This window comes from Notamacropus eugenii, chromosome 1 (assembly GCF_028372415.1).
Source record: "Notamacropus eugenii isolate mMacEug1 chromosome 1, mMacEug1.pri_v2, whole genome shotgun sequence".
NCBI lineage: Eukaryota > Metazoa > Chordata > Mammalia > Diprotodontia > Macropodidae > Notamacropus > Notamacropus eugenii.
The window spans coordinates 78,288,613-78,315,644 of NC_092872.1; the positions used below are offsets into that span (position 1 = coordinate 78,288,613).

The 27,032-nt window shown below is 43.3% G+C and overlaps 1 protein-coding gene across 2 annotated transcripts; it reads left to right on the plus strand.

Annotated features, from left to right (window-relative positions):
* The first annotated feature begins 245 nt into the window (after positions 1-245).
* Positions 246-26,806, plus strand: PHF24 (PHD finger protein 24). Of its 2 annotated transcripts, XM_072606605.1 has the most exons (9): positions 246-544; positions 11,356-11,402; positions 13,834-14,215; positions 14,719-14,904; positions 22,363-22,441; positions 22,898-23,103; positions 23,593-23,753; positions 24,114-24,215; positions 26,456-26,806. In XM_072606605.1, the coding sequence occupies exons 3-9, from the start codon at positions 13,838-13,840 to the stop codon at positions 26,550-26,552; spliced, it is 1,209 nt and encodes a 402-aa protein (XP_072462706.1). In that variant the 5' UTR covers positions 246-544; positions 11,356-11,402; positions 13,834-13,837; the 3' UTR covers positions 26,553-26,806. The 2 variants fall into 2 exon arrangements, with proteins under 2 accessions (XP_072462706.1, XP_072462704.1); XM_072606603.1 differs by lacking the exon at positions 11,356-11,402 and having other exon boundaries at positions 329-544.
* The last annotated feature ends 226 nt before the right edge of the window (positions 26,807-27,032 follow it).

Genomic DNA, 27,032 nt, shown 5'->3' on the forward strand with positions numbered 1-27,032 from the left:
CGGCCCGCCGGCCCCGCCCCCTCCGCTCCGAGCGGCACGCGCTCCTCCTCGCTCTCGCCCCCCACCCCCTCCAGCAGGCGGCGCGCGCCGAGCCTCGTAACCGTCCCTGCGGCGCCGCTCCCCCCGCCCGCCCCCCAGCGCGCGCCCGCCCGCCCGCGGGGAGGGGGAAGGGAGGGGGCGCCCCAGCTCGCGGCCCGCCCCCCGCCCGCCCACCAGCCCGGGGCGCCTGTGGCAGCGCGGGGCCGGAGTAGCCTCGGCGGTTGGAACGCCGGGGCCGCAGCTGCCGCAGCCGGTAACGGCCGCCGCGGGCAGAGCCCAGCCGAGCCGAGCCGAGCCTCCCGCCCCGGGCCGGGGCCCGCCGCGCCCTCGCCCGTCGCCCAGCCCTCCGCGGGGCCGGCCCCCGGGCGGGGCAGGTGGAGCCGCCCGAGCTAGGACCCTCCCTCCGAAGCCCCCCCGGGGGCGAAGGCGGCCGAGCCGGAGGCGGGGATGTGCGGGCTGGGGGCCACGTCGTAAGTCCCGGACCGAGCCGGAGCCGAGTCCCCGGGTAAGCGGCGGCAGCCTGGGAGGTGGGGGCGGCGGGGGGCTCCGGGCTTGGGGCGCGGCCGGGGGGGTGCCGCCCGCAGCTCCCCGCCCTGGCCCCCCTGGGGCGTGGCTCCCCCCACCCTGGAGGTGAGGGTCCCCGGGGGCCGCGCGTGGGCTCGGTCCGGTGGCAGAGGTGCCCGTGCGGCGGGAGAGCCCACCTTCGCCTGCTTTCCGCCGGGATCCGGCCGCTTATCACGCGTGGCACATAGTAGGCGCTTAAACAGTGCTTGTGGACTGGCTTGGTGCCCCCTCCCTCCAGGACCCGCAGGCGCTTTGGGGTCCCGTCCGCAGGAGCTCCCCCAGAACTTGGCCGTGGGAAGGAACAGTGCAGAGGAGCTATCCCTGGCAGGTGCCGGGACTGACCGTCGGAGCTTTGTAGTGGGGGAAGCAAAGGAAGATTGAATCAAATTCATTTAAAGAATTACATTAAAGTCACTCTGGGCTGAAAGGGGAAGACTTCCGAACTGGGGAGTATTTGGCCTGAAGGCACAGGCGGTCCAGAAAGATGCTTTGGGTTCTTTAGGAAAAGTACAGAGGTTCCTAATTGTCATAAAATTCTGTGCTGCTTTAAATATAGGGGGTGCATCTGTGTATGCATTCCTAGCTTGGTGTGTGTTGAGGTTGGAAAGAAAGGAGAAAGACGGATTTTAGCTAGTGATCCTGAAAAGTGCTGAGTGGTTTTTATTTGCTAAAAGCAGGTAAGAGGGGAGATTACCTTAGAGAAAGGAAAGAATTTGTGTTTGTGGGTGTGCAGCATTAAGATCCTAAGGAAAAAAGATAGTCTACTTAGGCAGGACTTTTTAACCTGGGATCCACAGGACCACAAGGGGCTTATGATTTAGATTTCAAAGGGTCCATGAACCGGGGTGAGGGGGAAAAAATTACATCTCTATTTCAATATAATTGGTTTCCTTTGTAATCCTATGTCTTTTATGCATGGTAAAGCATTTTGAGAAGAGGTTCACAGGCTTCACCAGACTACCAAAAGGGTGCCAAGTGAAGTAAGGATGGCATCCTGCTTCTATTATTCAGCCTATCCAGAGCTCAGCCAAATTAGAAGGATGGAACTGGAACGGACCTTAGAAAACATTTTTACAGATAAGGAAACTGAGCTCTTAGAATTCTCCAGAAAGAAAATTCTTTGCCCAGGTTACTTAGTTGCTATCAGAGCTGGAACTAGATGCCAGATCTCCAGACTCCCAGTTCGGTGCTTTATTCTTTTTCTGCTGCATCAGAGGGTTTCTTTCCAGTCCCTGGCTCTTGACATCATAAGCATTGTGATTTTTCCATATAATTTGGGAAACCTCAAATCAGTAGTCAAGAAGAGGCTTAGAAATGGTCACAGATCCAGGGCTACCACAAGAAGTGAGGGGAAGTGGAGTATGATGGTGACACAGAGGTGCCCTTACCTGTTGTGAAATAGTTGAGATTAACCAATTTGTTAGTCTTACTGTATCTGACCATCTCTCAACTCAGCAGACCCATTCTCACAGCCCATTGCATGGCGTGATTAACACTAGAAGTTGGGGTTAGGACTGGGTGGCACCGCACTATGAGACTGTTCCAGATCTGCACCTACACCTAAAATGAGCTCTGATAGTAATCAGCCAATGGGAATTGGGAGTCAGGCAAAGCAAAGTGAAAAGCCTGACTCTGACATTTAAGCAAATACTCTAGTTACCAAAGGACCTATGTCTGCAGAACCAGAGGTTATTATTCAGCCCCTTCCTTTTTTTTTTCCAGTGCCTTGATTCCCCTCAGTTACTGCTCTTGACCCTCTTCTATGTGCTCTCAGACCACACTCTTATGATTTTCCTCCTACCAGCATCTTTAATAGCTCCTTCCTCTACATCCATTAATACTAGGAATCTCCCAGGCCTATTTCCAGACACCCCTTTTCCAATACATCTACTTCCTTATGGAGGTTATTTATGCTAGTGGTTTACATTATTTTGGTATGTAAGTGACTAATCTCTTACCTCTATCTCAGTTCTCCTTCTCCAGATACTCTTTCAACACAACAAAAATGAAACTGTCTTCCTGTCCTTTCCTTTGTCCAGTTTACTCATTCTACATAGCCACCAAAATACATACTGCTAATGCACAGGTCTGATTACATCACTCCCCTGCTCTAATACAGGAGTTTCCCCATGGTCTACTACTGAAAGTACAAACTCTTTAGCCTGGCATTCAAGGCACTCCACAATCTGGTTCCAGCCTTCTTCCAGGCCTTATTTCATACCATTTCCCTTCTTACATCCTATACTCCAGTTTAACTGGACCACTTGATGTTTCTGGATCTCTTCGAGCCCTTTCCCATCTCCATGCCTTGTACATGCCATCCTGTGTCTGCATATTTTCCTTATGTGATGAAATCTTTTTTCTACCCAGTTCAGGTGCTACCTCCTAGAATCTAGGACCTAGATGAAGCCTGTGCTGATTCACTCCCACCTGATCCATCACTAACCTCCCTTCTCAGATCACATATTCCTAATATGTGTTCTTATTTGTGTGCCTCTCATTTCTCTGTACTGGATTCTAAACTCCTTGAGTGCAGAGACTATTTCCTTTTTCTATTGTTATATTCTGAGTTCCTACTACTGTGCCTTATATACAGTAGGTTCTTAGAGTTTGTTGAATTGAGTAGAAACATCTCCTCCCATCACACTCCCGAACCTAGGCATTCGGGAGACTATGATCCTGGAGTTAACCACAGCCAACCATTTGACTTCTTCTACCTTTCCTGTTGATCCAGGAGGATCTATAACATTTCTCACTTGGCACCATCCAGCTAGGGGCACAACAACTCATTTAATAAGGCACTTTAAGTCCCACTAAAGCCTTCTTCCAATGTCTCAACCTGGTATAGAGGTGGCTTGGAGTTCTCAGAGACTAGGACAGGGGAGCATAAGCTCTGGCAGGTCCTATCAAGTGAGAAAGTGAGAAGAAATTTCAAGTAGGGACCTACAATTGGTCAGTAGGTCTACTGCCCACAGATCAACCTAACTTTGATCAGAAATTCATCACCAGGTTAGCCCCAAGATGATCAATTTTTGGCTATATCAAATCCTCAAAACCATATACTAAGTTGTAGGAGCAGAGTATCATGGGGTTACCTATGCCAGTGAAATCAGATCCTTGAAGTGTTTTAGATTTACAAAACACTTTGCGCATAACAAGCTTATGAACTGTATGAGTATTTATCCCATTTGACTACAAATGAAGTCAGGGAAATTAAGAACTTAGCCCATAACTAGTAATATCATATCCAGGGTTCAAACCCAGGTGTTTTGATTTCCAGTTCTGTGCCCTTTCCACTGTACCAGGCAGTCTCCCAGACTGCCAGTTGGGGAGTAGGGGTGCAGCAACAGAGTGGTTCAGTAGAGAATCAGAGGACCTAGGCTTCAAATCCCAAGCTTTGCTACTGGTTTTGTGGCCTTGAGCAAGTTATTTCACTTCTCTGGGTCTCAGTTTCCTGATTTATAAAATAAAGGTAGTGGAATAGAAGATTATCCCTGCTATCATCCTAAACTTTCTATCTCCCCCAGCACCTACCAAAGGGCTCTCTGTACTTACTACATGCTTAAATATTTCTTGATTTATTTGTTGGTTGATGTGCTTATATAACCTCTTGACAAAGCAGTCAGTTCCTACAATTTCCCCAGAGATGTATGCAGTTTAGTTTTTTCCTAATTACTACTGACGAGAGCGTCACAAGCGTTTTAAGGGAAAAAATTAGAGTTCCAGAGTTACTTATAAAGCTACACAGTGTTTATATTCCTTTATTATGTTGAAACTGTATGGTTATTCTATGCCTAATGTCTTAGTAACATCTTGATGAGTTGGTCTTATTTCTTAGCAAACACACTTTTAGGTCCTAGAGGAGAAATGGCAATTCCTATCTGGACTCATGTCCTGCTTGTAAGCTGTCTATACAGACTTTCACTACTTGATAGAGTAAAGGGAACATTTTTCTCCCCTATTTTCTTCTTTGATCCAAGGTATTCTCTTCTGGTCATTCTGTCTTAACCATATTCTAAGCAATCTGGAAAAAGAGACAGTGATTACAAAGAGCTAGCATGGCATAATCAAGAATAGGTGAACAAAAAGAGTTAGATTTGTCTGTGTGTGTTCGCCCTTCGTTGCCGAAGAAGACCGTGCCATCAGAGGAATGATGACATGACTTGCACTTGACTCTGTTTTGAGTGAGGGAGGGCTGTGCAGGTCACCAGCCTCACTTCTCCTCCAGAGCCATCTGGATCCAGTGACCAGATATTCATCAGGATGACTGCAGATGACCCAGGATGAGGTAATTGGGGTTAAGTGACTTGCCCAAGGTCACACAACTAGTGAGTCTCAAGTGTCTGAGGTGAGATTTGAACTCAGGTCCTCCTGACCCCTGGACTGGTGCTCTATCCACTGCACCACCTAGCTGCCCCTAGATTTGTTCTAGGCCCTAGAGGGCAGAACTAGGAATAATGGGGCAGATGTTGTAGAAAGGCATATTTAGGCTTCATACAAGTAAAAACTTCCTAACAATTTACACTATCCTAAAGTTGAATTGACTACCTTGAGAGCAGAGATCTTCAAGCAAAGGTGAGATAAGCACTTGTGGATGTGTTATAGAGGAACTTTGTATTTATTTATGAGTTGGACTAAATGAGCCTCTGAGGTCCTTTCCAGCTCTGAGATCCTGTGATACATTCTGTAATTCTTGTGGCTGGCTGTAATTCTTACTTGAGGTCATAACCATGGTGACCCCATATTTGTTTTTTGTTTCACAATCTGTCTCTTGCTGTTGTTCACTGTATCTTAATTGTTTGACCCTTCTGAGAAAGGTTCTCCAATCTTCAGTCTCTCTTCCACACAGCTGCCAATAATCTTCCTACTCTGAAGCACAGACCTGACCTTGTCTGTCTCCTCAAGAATCTTTAGCAGCAGATAAACTGTGAAGATAAACTCTGAGCTCCTCACCTCAATCCTTCACAATATGTCTCCAACCTACCTTTCCAGTTTTATTGCACAGTACTACTCTTTGTAAAGTCTATACATTCCAGCCAAATTGGCCTAATTACTATTCCCTGAATTTGACATTCCCTTGATTACTTCTTTGCCTTTGTACAGGCTCCTCTACCTTTTAAAATCTCTTGCCTTCTTCAAAAAACTCATATCATGCACCTTTTCTTGGGGCAGCTAGGTGGTGCCGTGGGTAGAGCACCAGTGCAGGAGTCAGGAGGAGCGCAGAGTTCAAATCTCACCTCAGACACTTGAGACTCACTAGCTGTGAGACCTTGGGCAAGTCACTTAACCCCAATTGCCTCATCCTGGGTCATCTGCAGTCATCCTGATGAATATCTGGTCACTGGATTCAGATGGCTCTGGAGAAGAAGTGAGGCTGGTGACCTGCACAGCCCTCCCTCCCTCAAAACAAAGTCAAGTGCAAGTCATGTCATTATTTCTCCGATGGCATGGTCTTCTTCAGCAACAGAGTGAACACACATGCCCCTTTTCCTGGAGAAAGCTTTTTTCACCCTGCCTTCCCAGACACCTCCCCTCCCCAGCCCCGCCAAGTTATTAGTAGTCTCTTACATTTGTCTTTTATGGTTTTGTATCTGTCAGTAGAATATAGCTTCTTGAAAGCAGGAATTGCCTTTGTGTCTCCCCATGCTTTGCACAGAATAGATGCTTAATAAATGTTTATTGAATGGAATGGAATTTCCATTCTTTAAAAAAATATATATGATGGTCAAACAGGAAGCAGTGCTCTATACCCATGATTTCATTGACATAGAGAACTACCAATGAATAAATTCCCTTCTCCCATTGCAGATCACCAATTTATAGTCTGAAAGTTGCCTGGAGCACTGAAAAATAAGAGGCAGGACTTGAAAACATAAGTTTTTCCAACACTGAGGGCGACTTGTTAACCACTATACCATATTACTTCTCTTCAATTTCTCTTCTTCCCATTAAAAACAAAAACAAATATGGCGGTTCCATCTTGTGGTTCTTTTTCTAGTATACTCACTTTGACTTTTTCCTTTCATGAGGTGTTCCCTCCCCTATAAATACAATCATGGTTCAGACCTGTGATTCCACCCATTCCATGCCCAACCTCACATACAGCACAGAACAGAGAATTGACTTTAGCATTAGAAGGAAACTCAGATATACAGCCCTTTCATTTGACAGATAAAGAAACTGAGGCTCAAATGAAATAACTTGCACAAGATCACACAGGGAGCTGACTGTAGAACTAATTGTCTAATCCAAGTCCTTGTACCCCCAATTCATGTCATTTCCTCCACACCAGTGGCAAGGAGTAGAAAAGTCTCTGCAAGTTCCCAAGTAGAATGTAAGAGCATCAATTCATGGGGCCTGGTCTGGCTCCAAAGATGTTCCTCCATGTGGGCATAGAAGCGGAGGAAGCGATTGATAGGGGTGGGCATGAGCCAAGGCTGTGAACGATCTGGTCATGCACAGCAAATGAGAGAGGCATGCAAAAATATCCAGAGTGTTGGAGGAGTCTTAATTTTAAATGTAGATTAAAAGATCTTTTATTGAAAGAGACATGGAGGAGAGGAGATATGCTGAACCCTTTGCAAAATGGGTGGGGTTATTAAACATGGAGAAAGCAGTTGAACCAGCAGGCAGGCCTAGAGATAGTTTGTGAAATGTGTAGAAAAGGTACTGTGGTCGGTTAACCAAAGCCCTGGCAACAATGAAACTTCTCAAATGATATTCAAGAAAGAGCGGAGGCCAGGCAATTCTGTCACAAAGCCAATTAGAAAAGAGTAGCATTTGTAAGTAAGTGTAAATGTCCAACCATAGTAACAAGAGTGAGGATAGAGGTTGGAGGAATAGATTAGGGAGAACCAGCAAGAATGAATTCTGTTCAGCAAACCATTATTAAGCAACTTGTATGTACAAGGCACTGTCCTAGGTGCTAAAAATACAAAGATAAAGTATAAGGTAGTCTCTGGCCTCAGTGAATTTAAGAAATGCCATAATTTAAGAAATAAGACATACTTAGAACCATAATGGAAATTAGAATATAAGTAAAAGTCTGAAGTTCTGTTTGAAAAGAGAGATCACTTCCAGTGGGGATGGTCAAATACATTCTTGTAACCTGGGCCTTACAAGAAGGGAACACATTCAAAAAGCAGAAGTGGAGGGTGGGTTATCTTTCCCAGTATGGTGTACTATATAAGAAGAAACATGGAATTAAGAGAGGAACAGGATGAGATTGGCAAATGACTTGTAGTCTAGTTTGCTTCTAGAGCATACCATGGAAAATAATGTTTTAAGTCATGAAAGGAAAGTTGGAGAACCTTACGTAAATGACTAAAAAGCTATGGCATTATTGCTTTATTTGCTAGGCAGTGAGGTGTCAGAGGTTTTCTTTTGGGGGAGGGTATAGGGAGGTAAGTGGCAAGGGGTATACCTTCTAGCATGAGCATGTGGAATGGATTAGGGAAAGAATGGAGGCAGAGGGAACAATTTAGGAGGCCTTTGTAATTATCTAGGGGAGAGGTTGTTTTAGGATTCGAAGTAGAGTGGTAAGATGTGAATGGAAAGAAAGGAGGAATTTAAGAGATACTGTGGATGTAGAATAATGGTAGAAATGGGTATGAAGGACATTAGTGACTTACATAGGACCAAAACTTACAGAGAATAGGACGTTGTATGTGTTAGCCTGTATACTATCCTGCTGCACAGAACCATCCAGAATTAGGAATGAATACTTTATGCAGTATGGTGGTGAATCTAAAAACAAACAAACAAACTTGTACATCAGTATAGGTGGGATGAATTATTTCCTAAAAGGATATCTTCCTGGTATGAGGAGGTACAAAGTGCTTAGCTGCCAGAGCTACTGGTATGAAATATGGAGATAAAACATTACTTAAAAGGTATCCAAGGCTTCTTATTCATTTCTCTGCAAAAGCTCATTTTCTCTGCAAAAACTATGTTGATAGTTTTAGCACTTAACAGTTTGAATCACTGTTTCATTTCCAATCTATTTGATTTCTTAAAATAAACCACAAAACTGATGACATTTTGCCCACTAAATACTCCTGGCTTGGGTTTTCTCTTCCTCCATCTCTGAGTAATGTTCTTACTAATTGCAGCATACCAATAGGTTCTTTGAGGGCAGCTGGGTAAGTGCAGTGGATAGATTACAGGGCTTGGAATCAGGAAGACTCATCTTTACGAATTCAAACCTGGTTTCAGACACTTACTAGCTGTATGACCCTGGGCAAGGCACATAACCCTGTTTGCTTCAGTTTCCTCATCTGTAAATTGAGCTGGAGAAGGAAATGGCAAATCGCTTCAGTATCCTTGCCAAGAAAACTCCAAAATGGGGTTGCAAAGAGTCTGACACAACTGAAAAAAAACTATAGATTCCTCAATTTGTGCTGTGCTGATGTTGAAAGTTTATACTAGAGATTAAGTTAACAGAGAGAATAGACCTTGTTCCACAAAGGCCAAAAACCATTGTCATACTTTATTCTAATTACTTTCAGTGCATTGTGGCTACCTAATCCCTGTTGCTTTTGAGTGGCGGGCAAGAAGCCCCAGCCCTTGGCTACATTATCTGCTCCCCAGGAACCTTTATACCACTGAGAGCAATTTTGGTGACTGTGGTCTCCAGATGCTGACTGTAAGCTATTGTTGAAGCCCTGGGCAAACAGAGGTGAAGAGTAGACACTGGGTGGCACCAGCTATGTCTCTTTCTGGGACTAGGAACAAGTCTAACCTAAAAATAGTCCCCCAGGTTATGCTATAACAGAAACCACACCAGAAAATGTGGTCATATAATATATATATTGGATTCCTAATTGATGTACCTACTGATCGCACAACCCCTATGTTGTGTAAACCCACTCAGCCCATGGACATTCATGTTTTACAGTCAACGCTGAGAGGACTCTTGACTTCTTTTCCTTACAGGCTCAAAACTTACATTTATATTACTAACAAGAACAAACCAAAATTGTAAAGTGAGTACATAATCCATACAGGTATAGGATGCAATACATCTTATTAAAAGTTGTATTACTTTCATAGTCATGTTTGGTCATATTCTCTATGAAGTACAGGCTTTTCCTGGCCATTCAGGTATATTGTTTGGTATTTTTCTGGACCAATCACCAACCAGTCCTAAATGCCATGATCCTCAAGTATTGGTGGGAACTCATGATTTACTCCTCGACTAGACTGAGGCAATAGACATCAAACCTCATCATATTTCCTTAGGCCAACAGCTCTCCTTTGATGGTCTCTTGTGCTGGGAGACAGGGTATTATGGGAAATGACACCCCACCCTCCCAACACTTGGCACCATATTGACTTTGATATTGTTCTGCCAGTGTGGTTTATGTGATTGGATGAATATCAAAACCCACCCTAGCTGGCTGTGTCCTGTGGTCAGAGAAGTCACTGCACTGCCATCAGTTGCTGATTGCCTTTCATTTCTGCTGACCCTGATCTCACTTCTTAGACGGTCTAAGTACTGGAAAAGCAAGAAAGATGTGAGTCATGGTATAGGTTGGGTGATTCCATAAAGGGTTTGAAGATTTAGTCTCACTGACCCTTACCTTCTCTTTTTTTCTTTTCATGATCCTACTACAGTACTGCTACACATACAAATCTTGAGGAATTGTTTTATGTAGTATAAAAAGAGCCCTTGAAGTTAGAAGTCTTGGGTATTTATATAGGCTGTCCCAAAGAGAATGAAAGGCAGTATTCTAGAGAATTATGGAATCAAGGGGATCCAGCCCTAGCCATTAAGCTATTAAGGCTTAGAGTAATAGGCTTAGTAAGGCTTAGAACTAGAGTAAGATTCACTTGGTCACCCCTAATACACCTAGTGGGTGATCCTTCCCCAGACAGCCAGGGAAATCTCAACCAAAAATCATAGCCATCCTCGCCGTAGCTTCTCCCTAGTTCTTTGCTGAGAACCAGCTCTCACCAGTCCCCACCCCTGCTTTTTTTTGCTTGCTGCTGTAAATAATTTATCTGCATTGTGAGCAGGTGTTCAAGCTGTGTAACACACTCCACTGCCTACATAAACACTTGTTTCTCTCTTGCTGTCAAACGGACACTTCAAGACAGATTCATCTCTCACTTTTACTTGGCTCAAATCCTCTTGTCCAAGCTGTCCTCCATCACTTTTTCACTGCCTTCCTCATGCTTCTCCTCATTGCCCCCCCCCCAGACCCTTTTTGTTCTTCTTAAAAGGGTACGTAATCTCTAGCATTCATATTCTCCTCTCTTAAACTCAGTGTCTGATTCCTGGTAATCTCCTCCTAGGCAAGGTCACTTGAACAAGTGACCCCAGATCTATCTGCTAGCCAAAGAAACAGTTGTGAAGTCTCTAAGGACCTCACCATCACCCACTGTACTTCACTAGCTGGAGGCTTTTATTGAGCAGATGGGAATCCTTTTTTTTTCTCTGGGTTTTTGTTTTGACCAGTCACTAATCACTACTTAAGCTTGTTGTTTTTTTTTTAATTTCCCAAAGCGCCCCAGGCACAAATCAGTGTGATTTAAAAATAACAGCATTTAATCAAGGTAACTTTTATGAACAATTTCTAATTTGTTCATGCCAAAAGTTACAAGTAAGTTAGCCTCATTAGCGGAATCCACTTCTGTTGTATCTTCAGTTTCTCCTCAAAAGCTGTCAGTTCTAAAACTAGCTTGTTTAAATTAACCCAGAGACCCTAAATTTGATGGTTTTCTTTTTTTCTTTTCATGATCCTACTACAGTACTGCTATACAAACCTAGTGTGGCTAAGGAAATTGAGCCATTTCAGGTAAGAAAAATACAGAATCTCACAGAGCATTTGTTAGAGATAAGGTGGCTTTGTACTGGTGAACACTTGTTCAAGTCTTTATCAAAATCCTTTTTAAAATGAACTACAAAGATCATTACAGGGGTATCATTAACAACTGAGATTTTTAAAATAGTGATTATTTTTGTAATTGTAAAGAACAATAGATTGTAGAAAGAAAGGGGGGCATTGAGAGGTTAGGACATTTAATATGCTGATACAATATTAATGTCAGATAACTTTTGAGAGCATCCATTTTTGGTTGACTGGACTTTGTTCAATAAATTTTAATGTGCCTTCCCACAAAGCCAATAGGAACCTGCTTGTATGCACTGCTTTGATTTTATCCCAGTGAGCCAGTCTTTAACAAGTGAATTTGATATTTCTCCAAAGTTATCTTTACTTTGTCTTCCCACTGCATTGAAGTTCTCTGACAAAAAGCATGAGAGAATGGCAAATCTACAATTACACAAAATACAAAAATCTAGCATTTCCTAGCTGGAAGAAAGAAGTATATAGTTCCCAAAAGTCAAAACTCCTGAGTTCCATTTCTAGTTCTCCATCTTATTTGCAATCTGATTGGTGACTGTCCCTCTCAGTGTCTCAGTTTTTCCTGCTGTAAGATAGGCAATTGTTTTGTTAAATATCTATTTGAGCTTTATAGCTAATGACTATGAATTCAGTAAGTGAATCAGTGATTCACTGAGACAACACTCATTCATGTGAATGCCCGTGCAGGTGAGAGTTGTTGACAGAATTCATTCCACAACCTAGGGCATCTCCTTTGAACTACATAGATATTTTTAAAGAATTTTAAGTTGTCATTAAGGACATTTAGATGCTCAGAAGAAAGATATTTTGAGGGGTTTTTTTTTTTTTTTTTAGGAATTCAGTTTCCAGAGACGTGAATCCTCTAAACGTATCCCTGAATTTGTTCCTAAATCTTTCTTCACCATATCCAGTCTACAAAAGTCAATGCTATTTATGCTCAGTAAATCTCCCTTAGCCAATTCTAAAAAGAAACAACTTGAAATTATCTATTTTAAAAACAGAATGCTTGAAAAAAATCTTTCTTCTTTTACTTGCCAAGATCCCAAATTCAGGAATCTGGGTTTCCTTGGTAACAACTGACAGCAGAGCAAACACTAAGGCAGAAATTTGCATCACTCTTGTGCAGGTGATGTCATCATCTGTTACTGGGGACAGCACACAAACTTCTGGTTTCTGGTCTCTACTCCAACCGTGTGTGGGAAAAATTAACAGTTTCCAAGTATTGGTTGAAACAGTTAAGACAATGCAAAAAAGATCTGGCTGCCATTTGGCTATATTCAACAGCTTATGATGGATCAAAGTTTGCAAAAAGCAAAGAAACTTAGAAACCAAGGTTAAAATTAATTCCTACCTCCTTTTCCCTCATTTCTCTGTATCAAGCTGAATAGCCTCTCCTGGCTGGTATGCTAAATCATAATGTCTAGAAAGTGGCAGGATTAGTGGAGATGTACAATGCAATGTCTTTATTTTCCTTCTAATTTAACATCATTAGTACCAAGGAAAAATGGTAGTTGTGAGGTTACCTTAAATCAACTAAACAAACTAGTCCAAGCAATAGATATGGAAGTGATCATTTAACCAAGATGAGAATTAACGAATACAATGCTTTCACATCTGTGTGTGTACGTTGCATGTATGTATACATTCAAGAGGGATTGCAGGAGATACAGCCACCAACTACAAGAAGTATTGGCTTGTACATGAGTGATCCTAAACCATTCTAGGGGTAAGACTGTGCTTTGGATGACAAGTAGGAGTGACATATCCCTGACTAATCCAAGAATCTTCCTAAAGAAGGAAGAACCCGTTTACATTAGACACTCGAATAAAAATACTGTATGCTCTCACCCTAGTAGTTGTGAGGCCTTCTCTTGGTCAGGCAACCTCTGTGCCTAAAATTATGGAATTCCAAGGCAGAAATTAGGCCATTTCTGCCATAGAATTTCTCAGCTGGCAGAAATTAGACTTAGGTCCTGAGGTCTCTGCTGGTTTTAATGGAACAGAGCTCTGGAACTCTAAACTAAGGTAGATTTAGGAGCAGGAACTTAATGTCAGCCGAGAACCAACTTCAGTAACAGATGGCATATGCCCCTTTCACTGACTGAAATCATGTAGCTGAGTGTAGCATTCTAATAGGATGTAAGTTCGTTGAGAGCTTGAACTGTCTCACTTTTGTATTTGTAATCTCAGTGCCAGAGATTAAGTAGGTACATATAGTATATACAGTACATATAGATTAAGTAGATACATAAAGAACATGCATATAGATTAAGTATGTACACATAGTACCTATAGTGCTTAATGCTTGTTGTTTGAGTGGGTCTAGCCATATGACTGGATGCCTCTTCTCTTTTGTTCATAGAATCATGGGAGTGTTGATGTCCAAGCGGCAGACAGTGGAGCAGGTTCAGAAGGTGAGCCTGGCTGTGTCAGCTTTCAAGGATGGGCTACGGGATAGGCCTTCTCTCCGGCGCACAGGTGAATCTGCTGGGTCTCGGAGGGGCACTGTAGAGCACTCTGTCCAGGAAGTACAAGAGGAGGATGAGCCAGAGACAGTGGCGGCCGTCCCACAGGAAGAGAAAAGCGTCCACAAAGCAGCCTGGGAACGGTTAAGGGATGGCCGTGGAGTAGAACCAGAGGAGTTTGACCGTGCCAATCGCTTCACACCACCTGCCTTCATTCGACCCATTCGGGAACTAAATGATGACAAGCCACTTGATATCTGCCTGGAACCTAGAGAATCTGTAAGTTCTAGAGTAAGGCAGTAGAACTACAGGGGATTGGGGGGAGAATGGGCAAGATCTCATTTTACATAGTAAATGGTAGGCTGCCTGGAGATAAGATGGCAGGACCGTGAGTCCTGGGATGTGAATGAAAAAGCATTAAGAAAAAAAGATAAGATTTAGCCAACTGATAGTCCTCAATCCAAAACAAACTAATTTAGCTTTTTCTGTCTGAGTTCAGATAAAACTGACCTGAGCTTGTTCTCATTGTAGGAAAGTAGCTTGGCAGGAGAACAAGGAGAGAAGGGTGAAACAGGGGAGCCGCTGCATATCCATCTAGCCCTTCTGCCATATGGTAGCATGTCAGCTAGAACAATGTTCCCCTGTTCTGGTTCGGAATACCAGAGATTTGGGGTCTGACCAAGAAATTTAAGGGTAAAAATCAAGTCTTTGCCTAGATAGAAGTGGGGATCCTGTTTCATGTTCTTGAACACCCCTTTTCTCCAATTCCACTTTCTCCTCAGGTTATCAGTGATGAGATGTGTGAGATCTGTGAGGTATGGACTGCTGAGAGTCTCTTCCCATGTAGGATCTGCACTAGGGTTTTTCATGATGGCTGCTTGCGCCGAATGGGCTATCTGCAAGGAGACAGCGCAGTGGAAGTGACTGAGATGGCTCACACTGAAACAGGCTGGAGCTGTTACTATTGTGTGAGTTTGGTGTGGTTGTGGTGGTAAGGGTGTCAAGACAAGTCAATTAAAGCCAGTTATTTTACAAGAGGCTATATCACATGGTATCCTGGCAGTCAATGGCCACACAGTTAGAGTAGATTTAAAGAGTTTCTGAGAAGAAGAGGGGATGGCTATTTCCATGATGGCTTTATCCTCTAGTTTCTAGCCCACAAATACACCCAGAAGAAAGTTTGGCAGCAGCAGTGATTTCTGTCATGGTTTCTAGTCATCGTAAAGCCATATCCAAATACTAAATTTTATTCAGCTGAAAAGCCCAATGGAATCTGAACAACAGTACTTTCTATATGGGCTGGCTTTCTTTCATAGGTGACCTTGGGACAAAAAGGCCGACGTCTTGAGTCCTAGTCAGCATCATCCTCAATAAGTAGTCATGTAGCCCTTGATGAGATTTAACCTAACGTCTCCCTAGGCAGCCATTTCAGTTTTCCAGATAGCTCTAATTGTTGGGAAGCTTTTCTTTACTTCAAGCTTACACTGCCTCTCAGCAGCTCATTATTCCTCATTCTACACTCAGGGGCCAAAGAGGAGAAATCTAATTCCCCTTCCGTGTGAGAGCCCTTCATATACTTGAAGATAGTCATCCTGTTTGGTTCCCACCCCACCTCCAAGTCTCCTGTTCTCCAGACTAAACATAATCACTTTCTTCATTCCATCTTCATATGACATATGAATATATGTTATATCATAGTTCTTCACTGTCCTCATCACCCTGCTGTGGTCACACTGCCATTTATCCATGTTGATAAATACATACTTCGCAGGTGGGCTTTGTAGGGCAAATTCCAGTAAGATTCTTCCCTCCTTAGTCCGTTCAGCTCTGGCTCCCGCTTAATGCAACAGAAGGTCACATTGGTGTTCTGGGTCATCATGTGAAATTTTTACTCAGGTTGCATTTGTAGGCTGCTGAGACCCTCAGGTGTCTTCAGATGAGCAGCTGTCCAGCCGTTCCTTACCTACTTTAGACTTAAGATGCTAGTTGTTGTTGTTTTTAATGGAATATGAAAATTCACATTTACTCTTTTAAATTCCATCTTAGTAGATTTTTCCCTGTATTCCAGCCTTTCACGATCTTTTTAGAATCTGACTCTGTCATCCAGAATACTACCTATAACTGTCCACCTTTCGTCATCTGCAAATTTGGCAGCCTTGTCATTGTTGCCTTTATCTCTGTCATTAATAAAAATGTCAAATAGCACCAGATCAATGACAGATCCCTAGAGAACTCTATTAGAGACCTCTTTCTGAGTTTGCATCCAATTTCTGTATTTCTGTTTTCATTTTCTTTTCCTCATCTTTCCTTTGTAAATGCTCTTTCTCCAGACTGGAATGCTCTTACCACACTCCTCTCAACCTGTCTGAATACTACTCTTCCTTCAGAATCTGCCAGAAATCTTCTGTTGAAGCCTTTCTTGGCTGTTTAAGTACACACTGAACAGTTCCCTTCACTCTACTCCGTTAATTATCTACAATACTCATTTGCATATTACTATTTAACTCATACATGTATAAGTGTAAGCGCCATAACAAAGACTATGTCTTATATACCTTTGTTTCTTCCACTGTGTTCAGCACAGTACCCTGCACATAATAGGAGCTCCATAAATACTTGATAATTAATTCATTAATTAATTCATCAAAGTAGCAATTAATAGTTCTACTTGGGCCCTTGATTGGGCATGAAACTATGGAGATTAGAGTTAACAATTCATTGATTCAGCAAATATCCATTAAGCGCCTACTGTGTGCAAAGAACTTCTGATAGATTCCTCCTACTTTTTAAAATTTATAATAATAGTAATGTAGTAATAGCTACCATTTGTATAATGCTTTAAGGCTTGCAAAGTACTTCACATATCTTACCTCATTTGAAACTGAAGCTTGGCAAAAATCTGTGGGAGACACATGCAATTAAAAGAGGAATTATTGGAATTTGGACTCCTAAGAATACTGTTTCCCCAAAGCCAATGATAATAAATAACCCTTACTATCTCTGTAGCACTTGGTTTTTCACATGTATTAACTTGCCTTATCTTCATAGCAGCCATATGAAACAGACATGACAAATATTTTTATCCCAACTTCACAGATGAGGAAATAGACCCAGAGAAGTTAAGCAATGTACCTAAGAGCCCAAGGCTAATAAGTGGCAGAGCTGGGAGAGAAGCCAGGGCTTATGACTCATACTGAGTGCTCTTTCCAATGCACAAAGCTGCCTCTTAAGGAGACTTACCTTGTAGCCCTCCACTTTCAGTGCTGTCCTGAACCATGGCTATGTCTGCAGGTTATATCCAATTAGTGCAAATGCCAAGAATATGTTACTCTGCTTCACATGTAAAGATGGAGGTGGTCGCTACGTCTTTTGCAGGAGTACCTGAAAAATGGGATGTGTGAGCAAAAGAGTTCTTCACGTAATTTATACCCATAAAGACTTTTTGGTTCAAAATTTCTCACAACTGTTTGGTCAACGCAAATCCTTGGCTTAAAAAGAGTCCTGCATTTATACATCTTCCTCATGTCACTTGTCTTGACTGATACACTCTGGCCTCGCTACGATTTTGTTGTTTTGTGGGGATTTGGGGGTGGTTGGGTTTTTGGTCACAGTTTTAAAAGCTATTCTTTCATAAGGTCAAAAAAGTATTCCTTGTTCTGCTTACTACAAAAGACCATGTAATCGCTTGAATATTCTGTTATTGCTAGTAGACATTTCACATCCTCCCACAACCCCAATCCTTACTCCCTAACCAAACCATTTCAGTCAAGGGACTTATATCAACTCTGAAGCAAGAAGAATGTATCTAAAGCAGTGCCAAACACACACACACACTACTGTCTTACCATGCTGTGGAAAACCTACAACCAAGCCACATTTTCCCAAAGTCTTTCAGGACTCAGCTTGTTAGACTACTTGGGCTTAGATTTCTAATTATAAGTCAACACTAATTTCATTCACTGTGAGCTTAGTGGTGTTCCAGTTTGACTGCCCTGCTCGCATATCTCTGGACTGGGCAGACCACTAGATCTAATTAGACTGCTTTCTTCTGGAAGAATCTCACTCCTGAGTGAGAACCAGGGCATAGGGAGAGGAAACAGATCATTCATTCATTCCTCTGACTAACCCCATATATTACTCTTGGAGCAGAAACACTTTTGTTCTGGACTTTTGTCCCAAATTCATCAGTAGCCTGTTCTGTGACCCTGTGCATGCAGTTTGATATTTCAGGAGCTCATTTCTTTAAATTTATTTATTTAACTTTTAACATTCATTTTCACAAAATTTTGGGTTCCAAATTTTCTCCCCATTTGTCCCCTTTCCCCACCCCAAAACACCGAGCATTCTAATTGCCCCTATCACCAATCTGCCCTCTCTTCTATCATCCCTCCCTTCCCTTGTCCCCATCTTCTCTTTTGTCCTGTAGGGCCAGATAACTTTCTATATCCCTTTACCTATATTTCTTATTTCCTAGTAGCAAGAACAGAACTTGACAGTTGTTCCTAAAACTTTGAGTTCCAACTTCTCTTCATCCCTCCCTCCCCACCCATTCCCTTTGGAAGGCAAGCAATTCAATATAGGCCGTATCTGTGTAGTTTTGCAATGACTTCCATAATAGTTGTGTTGTGTAAGACTAACTATATTTCCCTCCATTCTATCCTGGCTCCCATTGCTTCTATTCTCTCTTTCGATCCTGTCCCTCCCCAAGAGTGTTGACTTCAAATTGCTCCCTCCTCCCATTGCCCTCCCTTCCATCCTCCCCCCCACCCTCCTTATCCCGTTCTCCCCCACTTTCCTGTATTGTAAGATAGGTTTTCCTACCAAAATGAGTATGCATTTTATTCCTTCCTTTAGTGGAATGTGATAAGAGTAAATTTCATGTTTTTCTCTCACCTCCCCTCTTTTTCCCTCTACTAAAAAGTCTTTTGCTTGCCTCTTTTATGAGAGATAATTTGCCCCATTCCATTTCTCCCTTTCTCCTCCCAATATATTTCTCTCTCACCACTTAATTTCATTTTTTTAAAGATATGATCCCATCCTATTCAATTCACTCTGTGCTTTGTCTCTGTGTGTGTGTGTGTGTGTGTGTGTGTGTGTGTGTGTGTAATCCCACCCGCTACCCAGATGCTGAAAAGTTTCAAGAGTTACAAATATTGTCTTTCCATGTAGGAATGTAAACAGTTCAACTTTAGTAAGTCCCTTATGACTTCTCTTTGCTGTTTACCTTTCCATGTTTCTCTTCATTCTTGTGTTTGAAAGTCAAATTTTCTTTTCAGCTCTGGTCTTTTCATCAAGAATGCTTGAAAAGTCCTCGATTTTGTTGAAAGACCATTTTTTCCCCTGAAGTATTATACTCAGTTCTGCTGGGTAGGTGATTCTTGGTTTTGTCCTAGTTCCTTTGACTTCTGGAATATCATATTCCATGCCCTTCGATCCCTTAATGTAGAAGCTGCTAGATCTTGTGTTATCCTGATTGTATTTCCACAATACTTGAATTGTTTCTTTCTAGCTGCTTGCAGTATTTTCTCCTTGACCAGGGAACTCTGTAATTTGGCCACAATGTTCCCAGGAGTTTCTCTTTTTGGATCTCTTTCAGGCGGTGATTGGTGGATTTCTTGAATACTTATTTTGCCCTCTGGTTCTAGATAATTTCATGAAAGATGATGTCAAGGCTCTTTTTTTGATCATGGCTTTCAGGTAGTCCCATAATTTTTAAATTGTCTCTCCTGGATCTATTTTCCAGGTCAGTTGTTTTTCCAATGAGATATTTCACACTATCTTCCATTTTTTCATTCTTTTGGTTTTGTTTTGTGATTTCTTGGTTTCTCATAAAGTCATTAGCCTCCATCTGTTCCATTCTAATTTTGAAAGAACTATTTTCTTCAGTGAGCTTTTGAACCTCCTTTTCCATTTGGCTAATTCTGCTTTTTAAAGCATTCTTCTCCTCACTGGCTTTTTGAACCTCTTTTGCCAATTGAGTTAGCCTATTTTTCAAGGTGTTATTTTCTTCAGCATTTTTTTGGGTCTCCTTTAGCAAGGTATTGACCTGCTTTTCATGCTTTTCTTGCATCTCTCTCATTTCTCTTTTCAGTTTTTCCTCCACCTCTCTAACTTGATTTTCAAAATCCTTTTTGAGCTCTTCCATGGCCTGAGCCCATTGAATATTTATTCTGGATGTTTGGGATACTGAAGCTTTGATTTCTACGTCTTTTCCTGGTGGTAAGCCTTGTTCTTCCTCATCTGAAAGGAAGGGAGGAGCTATCTGTTCACCAAGAAAGTAACCTTTTATGGTCTTATTTCTTTTCCCTTTTCTGGGCATTTTCCCAGCCAGTGACTTGACTTCTGAGTGTCCTGTCCACACCCACCTCACCTCCAGATCTGCCCAGCCAGGGCTTGGGGTCTGAGATTCAAATGCTGCTTTCCAGCCTCAGGGCTTTGGGCGGGGGTGGGGCTGCTATTCAGTGTGAGATTAAGTTCAGGTGCTCAGGTGGGGGCAGGGCCGCCACACAGGGGCTTAGTTGGGGGGGGGGGCAGTTTATGCAGAGACCTTCAACCAATGGATCCTGGCTCCTGCCTGCTTTGGGAGACCTCGTCCACTGCTGCCTCCACTGCTGCCCCCCCCAGGGGGCCCGAGCCAGGGGGACATCCCACTCCCCCCTCAGCCAGCCAAAGACACTCTCCCACTGACCTGTGGGTGGAGGGACCTGTGTGGCCGCTGGAGACCCCGTCCCAAAGCCTGCTCAGACCCGCTTCCCCCGGTTCCGGGAAGCCAAGGCAGGGCTGGGCTCCGCTCCAGGCCTGGGCCGCGATGGACCCTTGGCACCAGCCCTTCAGGGCCCCCTGGAACAGAAATCTCCTCTGTCCCACAACTCCGCAGCCCCGCTGCCCCTGAACCTGCTGGGAGTTCCTCTTCACAGGTATTTTATGGGCTGTGGGTTCGGAGCTAGCATATGTGGATCTTTCTACTCCGCCATCTTGGCTCCTCCCCTGCAGGAGCTCATTTCTGAAATAGGAATTACAGTGAATTACAAATTGTAAGAAGTCAGTACCAGCTAAATACTCCATTTTAAAAGTGTTAATTCCTCATTTTAATTGAGGACAAAACTTCTCTTGAATCCCACTGACGCTTAGATTCACATCTAGTACTTGATTCTAAATGGGTAAGGTTCAATATGATCATCATGGCACTTGAAGGTTTGCCTCCTTTTATACTTATAACCGTCCTGTGATATAGGTAGAAAGCTTGTTATCCTTATTTTACTAAAGAGTAGAATTGGTTTCAGAGAAAATAATTGACCTGCCCAAAGCCATGAAACACATAAGTGACAGAGCTGGGATACCAACCACTCTGGGAATGACCTGCCATTTCTACTGCTGGCACCTCTTGTCTTCTTCATCTGAAGTTCCAGGGAGCCTATATTCATTATTCACCTTCTGGGCAAGAGGCAGCTCCTGATTTCTCCTCATTCTTACTATGAAAATCATAAAGATATTCTTTCTTAAAAAGGAATTCTTTTTCTGTGGCACTTCCAACATGATGCAAAGGAAAAAATGTTGGTGTCAGAGGACGTACATGCAAATCATGGTTTGGCCTTTTGCTACTTTTGTGTCCTTGGGTAGGTCATTTGACCTCTTTAGACATCAGTTTTCACATCTGTAAGATTATGTTGAACTAGATGACATCTCAGTTCCCTTTCAGTTCCAGATCTATCGTACTTGATCCTACTAAATATAGGACTAACCAGTTAGAACTCCCCCCTCTTCTAGGAGTCAATTAGGAACCAATTAGAACTGCAGAGTCAAACTCTTACTTTTCCTCCCAAATGTCAGCTACCACCCCTCCAAATCCTAGCCTTTATACCTGGTGACATTTTTGCTGCAAGATTTTCTACTGCTGTAGGATTTCCTCTTATAATTAGGTTGAAGGTTTCCCCTTTCTATACTGAACCCCCATCTTCTGCCTCCACATTGAACTATGCATAAATTCACCACCACCATCTCTTCAGGTGTCTGCAGGTTCTTGTCCCAGCTTGATTTGGTTCCTCCTGAGACTCACAGATGGCTTTCTATCATCAGGAAGCTTTGCATATGTTCCTGGATGGCACTTCTAGGCAAAATGTAGCCCTGAACGAGAGTATCTTTGGAAGTTAAAGAAACACATCAGCCCTCCATTACAGTATTAACAATTTTGTGACACCTCTTTTGCCTCGTTATACTGCTGTCTGTCACTTACTCCTCTAAGCACTACAGGGGAATGATTTCAGGTGATCCAAGCAGTCAGGAGCAGAGCTAAGATTAGAACTCCAAACCAACCCTTAATTTTTTTTTCTTTCTTGCCTTTGGAACCATAATGACCCTGCAGCCCCTTTTGCCCCTTCTGGTATTAGTGCTGTTCACTTGATCTGCAGCTCTTTCCTTTTTCTTAGAACAACCTCAACCTGCTTCTCACAGAAGAAGAGATGTACAGCCTCATGGAGAACTTCCAGCAGTGCAAAATTATTCCCGGTGAGGACTGCAAGTGATTCCCAAAGGTTGGGAAGGACCCTGGACAGGTTCTCCCACAAGTGAAACCATGGCTGTATAACCTAGCTAGCTCTCTCCTACCATACTTTTTTAATTGAAGTATAGTAGGGTTTCCTGTCACATCAGGAAAATAACCTGTGGTCTTTTGGGGAATGATAGAGAACATATAAGGTTGGGTCTTTTCAGAAGTCCCTGCAAGTCTATTCATTTCCATTTTGAATTTCTCACCCCCAAATAAATGGCTTCTCAAAACACCTCCAGGCCTGAGGGTTAGTATTCCTTGATGGAAAAGAGAAAGACTTGTAAGTGATTGCAGCCAGTGTACAGGGGGTTGGGGGGGACAAGGAGTGTCCATTGAGCATAAATGATGAGTGGGTCTGGAACTTGGTAAGTGTGAGTAAGGAATTAGTGACCATAAAGGCCTTTTCCTCCTTCCAGATTGTTCCCTGACACTAGAGGACTTCCTGCGCTATCACCATCAGGCAGCAAGGCGAGGAGGAAGTGAAAGGGCGCTGAGTGAAGAGCAGGAAGAAAGAGCGGCTCAGCAGTTTGCTGCTCTTGACCCTGAGCACCGGGGCCATGTGGAGTGGCCTGACTTCTTGTCCTATGAGTCCCTGCAACTGCTACAGAAACTTCGTCCACAGGTGTGGCAAGGGTGGCTGACCTGGGACACTAGATGGAAAAGGGGATCAGGATACTGGAGGTTAAGGAGGCCAGAAAGCCAGAGTTCTTGAACTACTTGTAGCAGTGACTTGATGAGAGAACGTGAGAATCATCAGGAATAAAGATGGAATTTAGGGCTTTTTCTGGTGGCTGGTGTGACCAAATATCCAGTGTACCCTAACTAGGTGGGACAGAGAAGTCGAGGGAGTGAGAGTGTGGAGGTTAATTTACTTTTGGTTACACCATAAACCTAACCTGGAGAACTTAGGATTGTGGGATTTATAGCTGGAAAGGCTTTAGATGTCATCTAGGCCAACCACCTCATTTGACAGGTGAGGAATCTGAGACCCAGGCTGCTTAGGACTTGTTCAAGGTCATACAGATCATAAGTAGCAAAGGTGATACTTAGCCCCATTTTCAGTAGAAAGTGTCTATAGTACTCTTTGATTCCCATATCCTTTTTCCCTAAGAACTCTCTATTAAGGCTACTGACAGTTAAGGAGCGGGAACGAGCTCGAACAGTCTTCCTAGCCCAAGGCATTGGGGGTTATATCAGTGAGACTGAATGCCGTCGTGCCCAACACACCTGGTTCCGAAAACGACCCTTGGAGGCATCATCTTGCAATGTTAGGTATGCTTTATCTTCATCCTTACTTTCCCTCTCAAAATCTATACTAACCTCCCTAGCATTTCTTCTGATATCCCAGTAGTTGCCTAATCACTCCTTATCATTTGTAACCAATTCAGGAAAGCACTTCAACTCTTTTACAACTCTCTGCCACCATCCCACAACCCCCTTTATGAAAGGAATCCTCTTATGTATCATACCTTCCATATACACAGAATCGAGTGATTCCTAGAGTCCAGGGCAGTCATGGCTAAGAGTTACCAGAAGTCAGAGGATAATATGCATCAATTCATAGGGGCTCTGGGATAGGACCAAACCTCTTGATCTTGTCCATTCCCAACCATATGTCCCTGTGCCACACAGTATCAGCCATGTGGGACCCATGTCAGAAAGCAGCCCAGCCAGCAACAGCCATGCCAAGAGCCCAGAAAAACCTTTGCAGACAGCTGAACGGGAGGAGCTCAGGTGAGATATCTCCAAAGATGTCATCCCATCCTTGGCAAGAGCCATCATTTCTGCACTCCACATTTAAGATGATCTAGGCCCACTGCACTGGCCAAGAAGAAAACCTACTCCCCAGAAATTAGGGTATTGACAGACGTGTGAGGTCTCTTGGGTTATTGTCACAATTAGAGCATATTATGTACCAGGCTCTGTATTGAGTGCTGGGGCTACAAAAAGAGGCACAAGACAGTGCCTGTTTTTATGAGAGGGACAGTATGCAAATAAATGTATACAAAGCAAGCTCTATAAAGAACAAATAGGAAATAACAGAGGAAAGGCACTAGAATTAAGAGGGGCTGGGAAAGGCTTCCAGTAAAAGATGGAATTTTAGTTGTGACTTAAAGGAAGCCAGAGAAGTTAGAAGGCAGAGATGAGAAGGAAGAACATTCCAGGCATCAGGAACAGCAAAGAAAATGCTTACGGTCAAGAGATGGTCTTTTTCATAGAACAGCCAGGCGTCTGATGTCTCTGGATCAAAGTGCTTAGGTGGGGAAGAGGGCTGTGAAAGACTGAAAAGGTAATGGGAGCTAGGTTTCCAAAGGCTTTGAGTGCCAAAGAGAGCATTTTGTATTTGTTACTGGAGGCAATAGGGAGCCACTGAAGTTTATTAAATGACATGGTGGGGGAGGTAATATGATCAGTTGCTGAGTGGAGGACAGATTAGAGTGAGAAGAGACTTGAGGCAATCGAACCCACCAGCAGGTTATTGTTGCAGGCATGAGGTGATAAAGGCCGCATTAGAGTGGCGGCAGTGTCCGAGAAGGGGCTATATTCAAGAGATGTTAGAAAGGTGAAATCCACAGGCCTTGAAAACATACTAGACATGGGGGATAAGAAAGAGTGAGGAGTCCAGAATGACTAATCGGTTGACAGCCTGAGGGATTGGGAGGATAGTATACAGTCTACGATAATAAGGAAGGTTTGAAAGGAGATGAGGAGAAAAGATAATGAGTTCCATTTTTGATTTGTTGAGTTTAAGATCTGAGTTTAAGATCTCTACTAGGCATACAGTTTGAATTGTCTGAAAAGCAGTTGGAGATGTGAGACTGGAAGTCAGCAAAGAAGTTGGATAGAATAGGTAGATTTGAGAATCATCCAGCATAGAGATGGTAATTAAATCCATGAGAGCTGATGAGTTCACCAAATGAAGTAATACAGAGGGAGAAGCAAAGAAGGTACAGACCCTGAGGAATACATATGGTTAAAGAGCATGGCCTGGAAGAGAATCCAGCAGAGGAGGAGCAGTCATTTAGATAGAAGTAGGACCAAGACAAGGTGGTATCCCAGAAGCCTAGAGAAAAGAGGATCCAGGAGAGCGATCAGATGTCTCAGAGGTTCCAGGGATGTCAAGGAGATCATTGGTAAATGGAAAAAAGATGTTTTGATGAAATGAAAAGATCAGAAATCGGATTATCAGAAGTTAAGAATGGAGTGAGAGGAGACAGAGTTGGAGGCACCTATTGTAGACAACCTTTTCAAGGAGTTTAGCAACAATGGGCAGAAGAGAAAAACAGGATGACAGGGATGGAGGGATCAAGTGAGGGTTTTTTTCAGGATAGGGGAAAACATGGGCATCTTTGTAGGCAGTAGGGGATAAAGAGACTGAACAACAGAGGGGGAGATCTTTTGGAGGAGACAGATAGAATGGGATATTTTGGAGAAGTAGAGGGGTTAGCCTTTGTAAGGAGTAAAGCCACCTCATAATATGAGAAAGGGTAAAGAAGAGGAGAGTGGCAGATGGCCCCAGAGCAATAGGAGATGAGGAAGCGTTCGTGGTGAATGGCCTCAATTTTTTTTGTAAAATATGAGGTAAGGTTCTCAGCCTTCAGGAAGAAACCTTGAGAGAGGGAACCATGGGAGGTTTGAGGAAGGATGAAAAGGTTTGGAGGAGCCATAGTGTGGCGAGTGGGACAGTGAGTTAAGAAGGGAGGTATAGTAGGATTGCCTAGCCATAGGGAGAGCCAGTTGAGGTTGTATGACATAAATCCATAGTGCACCCAGGAAAAATGGTTGTGTGATTTTCTCCACGTGTAGGAGCAAAGGCAGCCAATAAGATTCTTATCAACACTGTTAGCTCCTCACCCAGCTGTAGCCACTTCTTTCATGTTCATCTAAGCTCACACCCTAGCCTATTAATTGTCTCATCCTATTTCAGTGTCATGAGACATGCTTCACCTTCTGCTTTTTCACTCCCACTGTAGGTCTGTGGATTGGCCCACCTTCCTGAAGGAGAATGTCATCTACATCCTTGCTGCCCGCCCCAATAGTGCTGCCATTCACCTGAAACCCCTAGGGTAGGGTCTCTAGAAGTAGGGGTAGCCCCAGCTGGGGCAATGTGGGGTCACCTCCTCCCCCAACCCCTGACAGTGAAAAAGACCGGGAGGGGGAGCCCTCCGGCATCTTTGTTCCTAAGCTTTGCCACAGGGGATCTAGAAAACTTATCCTTTCATTGGACAGGTAGCAAGTACATTGCCTAAGGGGGATGTTCTGGGAGAAGAGACAATATTCCCTATACACCTAACAGCTCTGTCTATTGCTAGCAAAAAAAAAAAGATTCCCTCCCATACTGTTCCTTCCTCATCTCAACCAGTGTCAGTAATGGGATAATTTGAGATCCTTTATCCCTCTTAACTTGCTAGAAGTTTGATTTCTAATTGGTTGAGAAAGGACCAAACTTCGTTGATATCCTAGGTCATTATAGATGAAAGAGACCTTAATGGTCACCTAGTCCAACTCTCTCATTTTATAGATGGGGAAAATGAGGTCTAGAGAAATTTT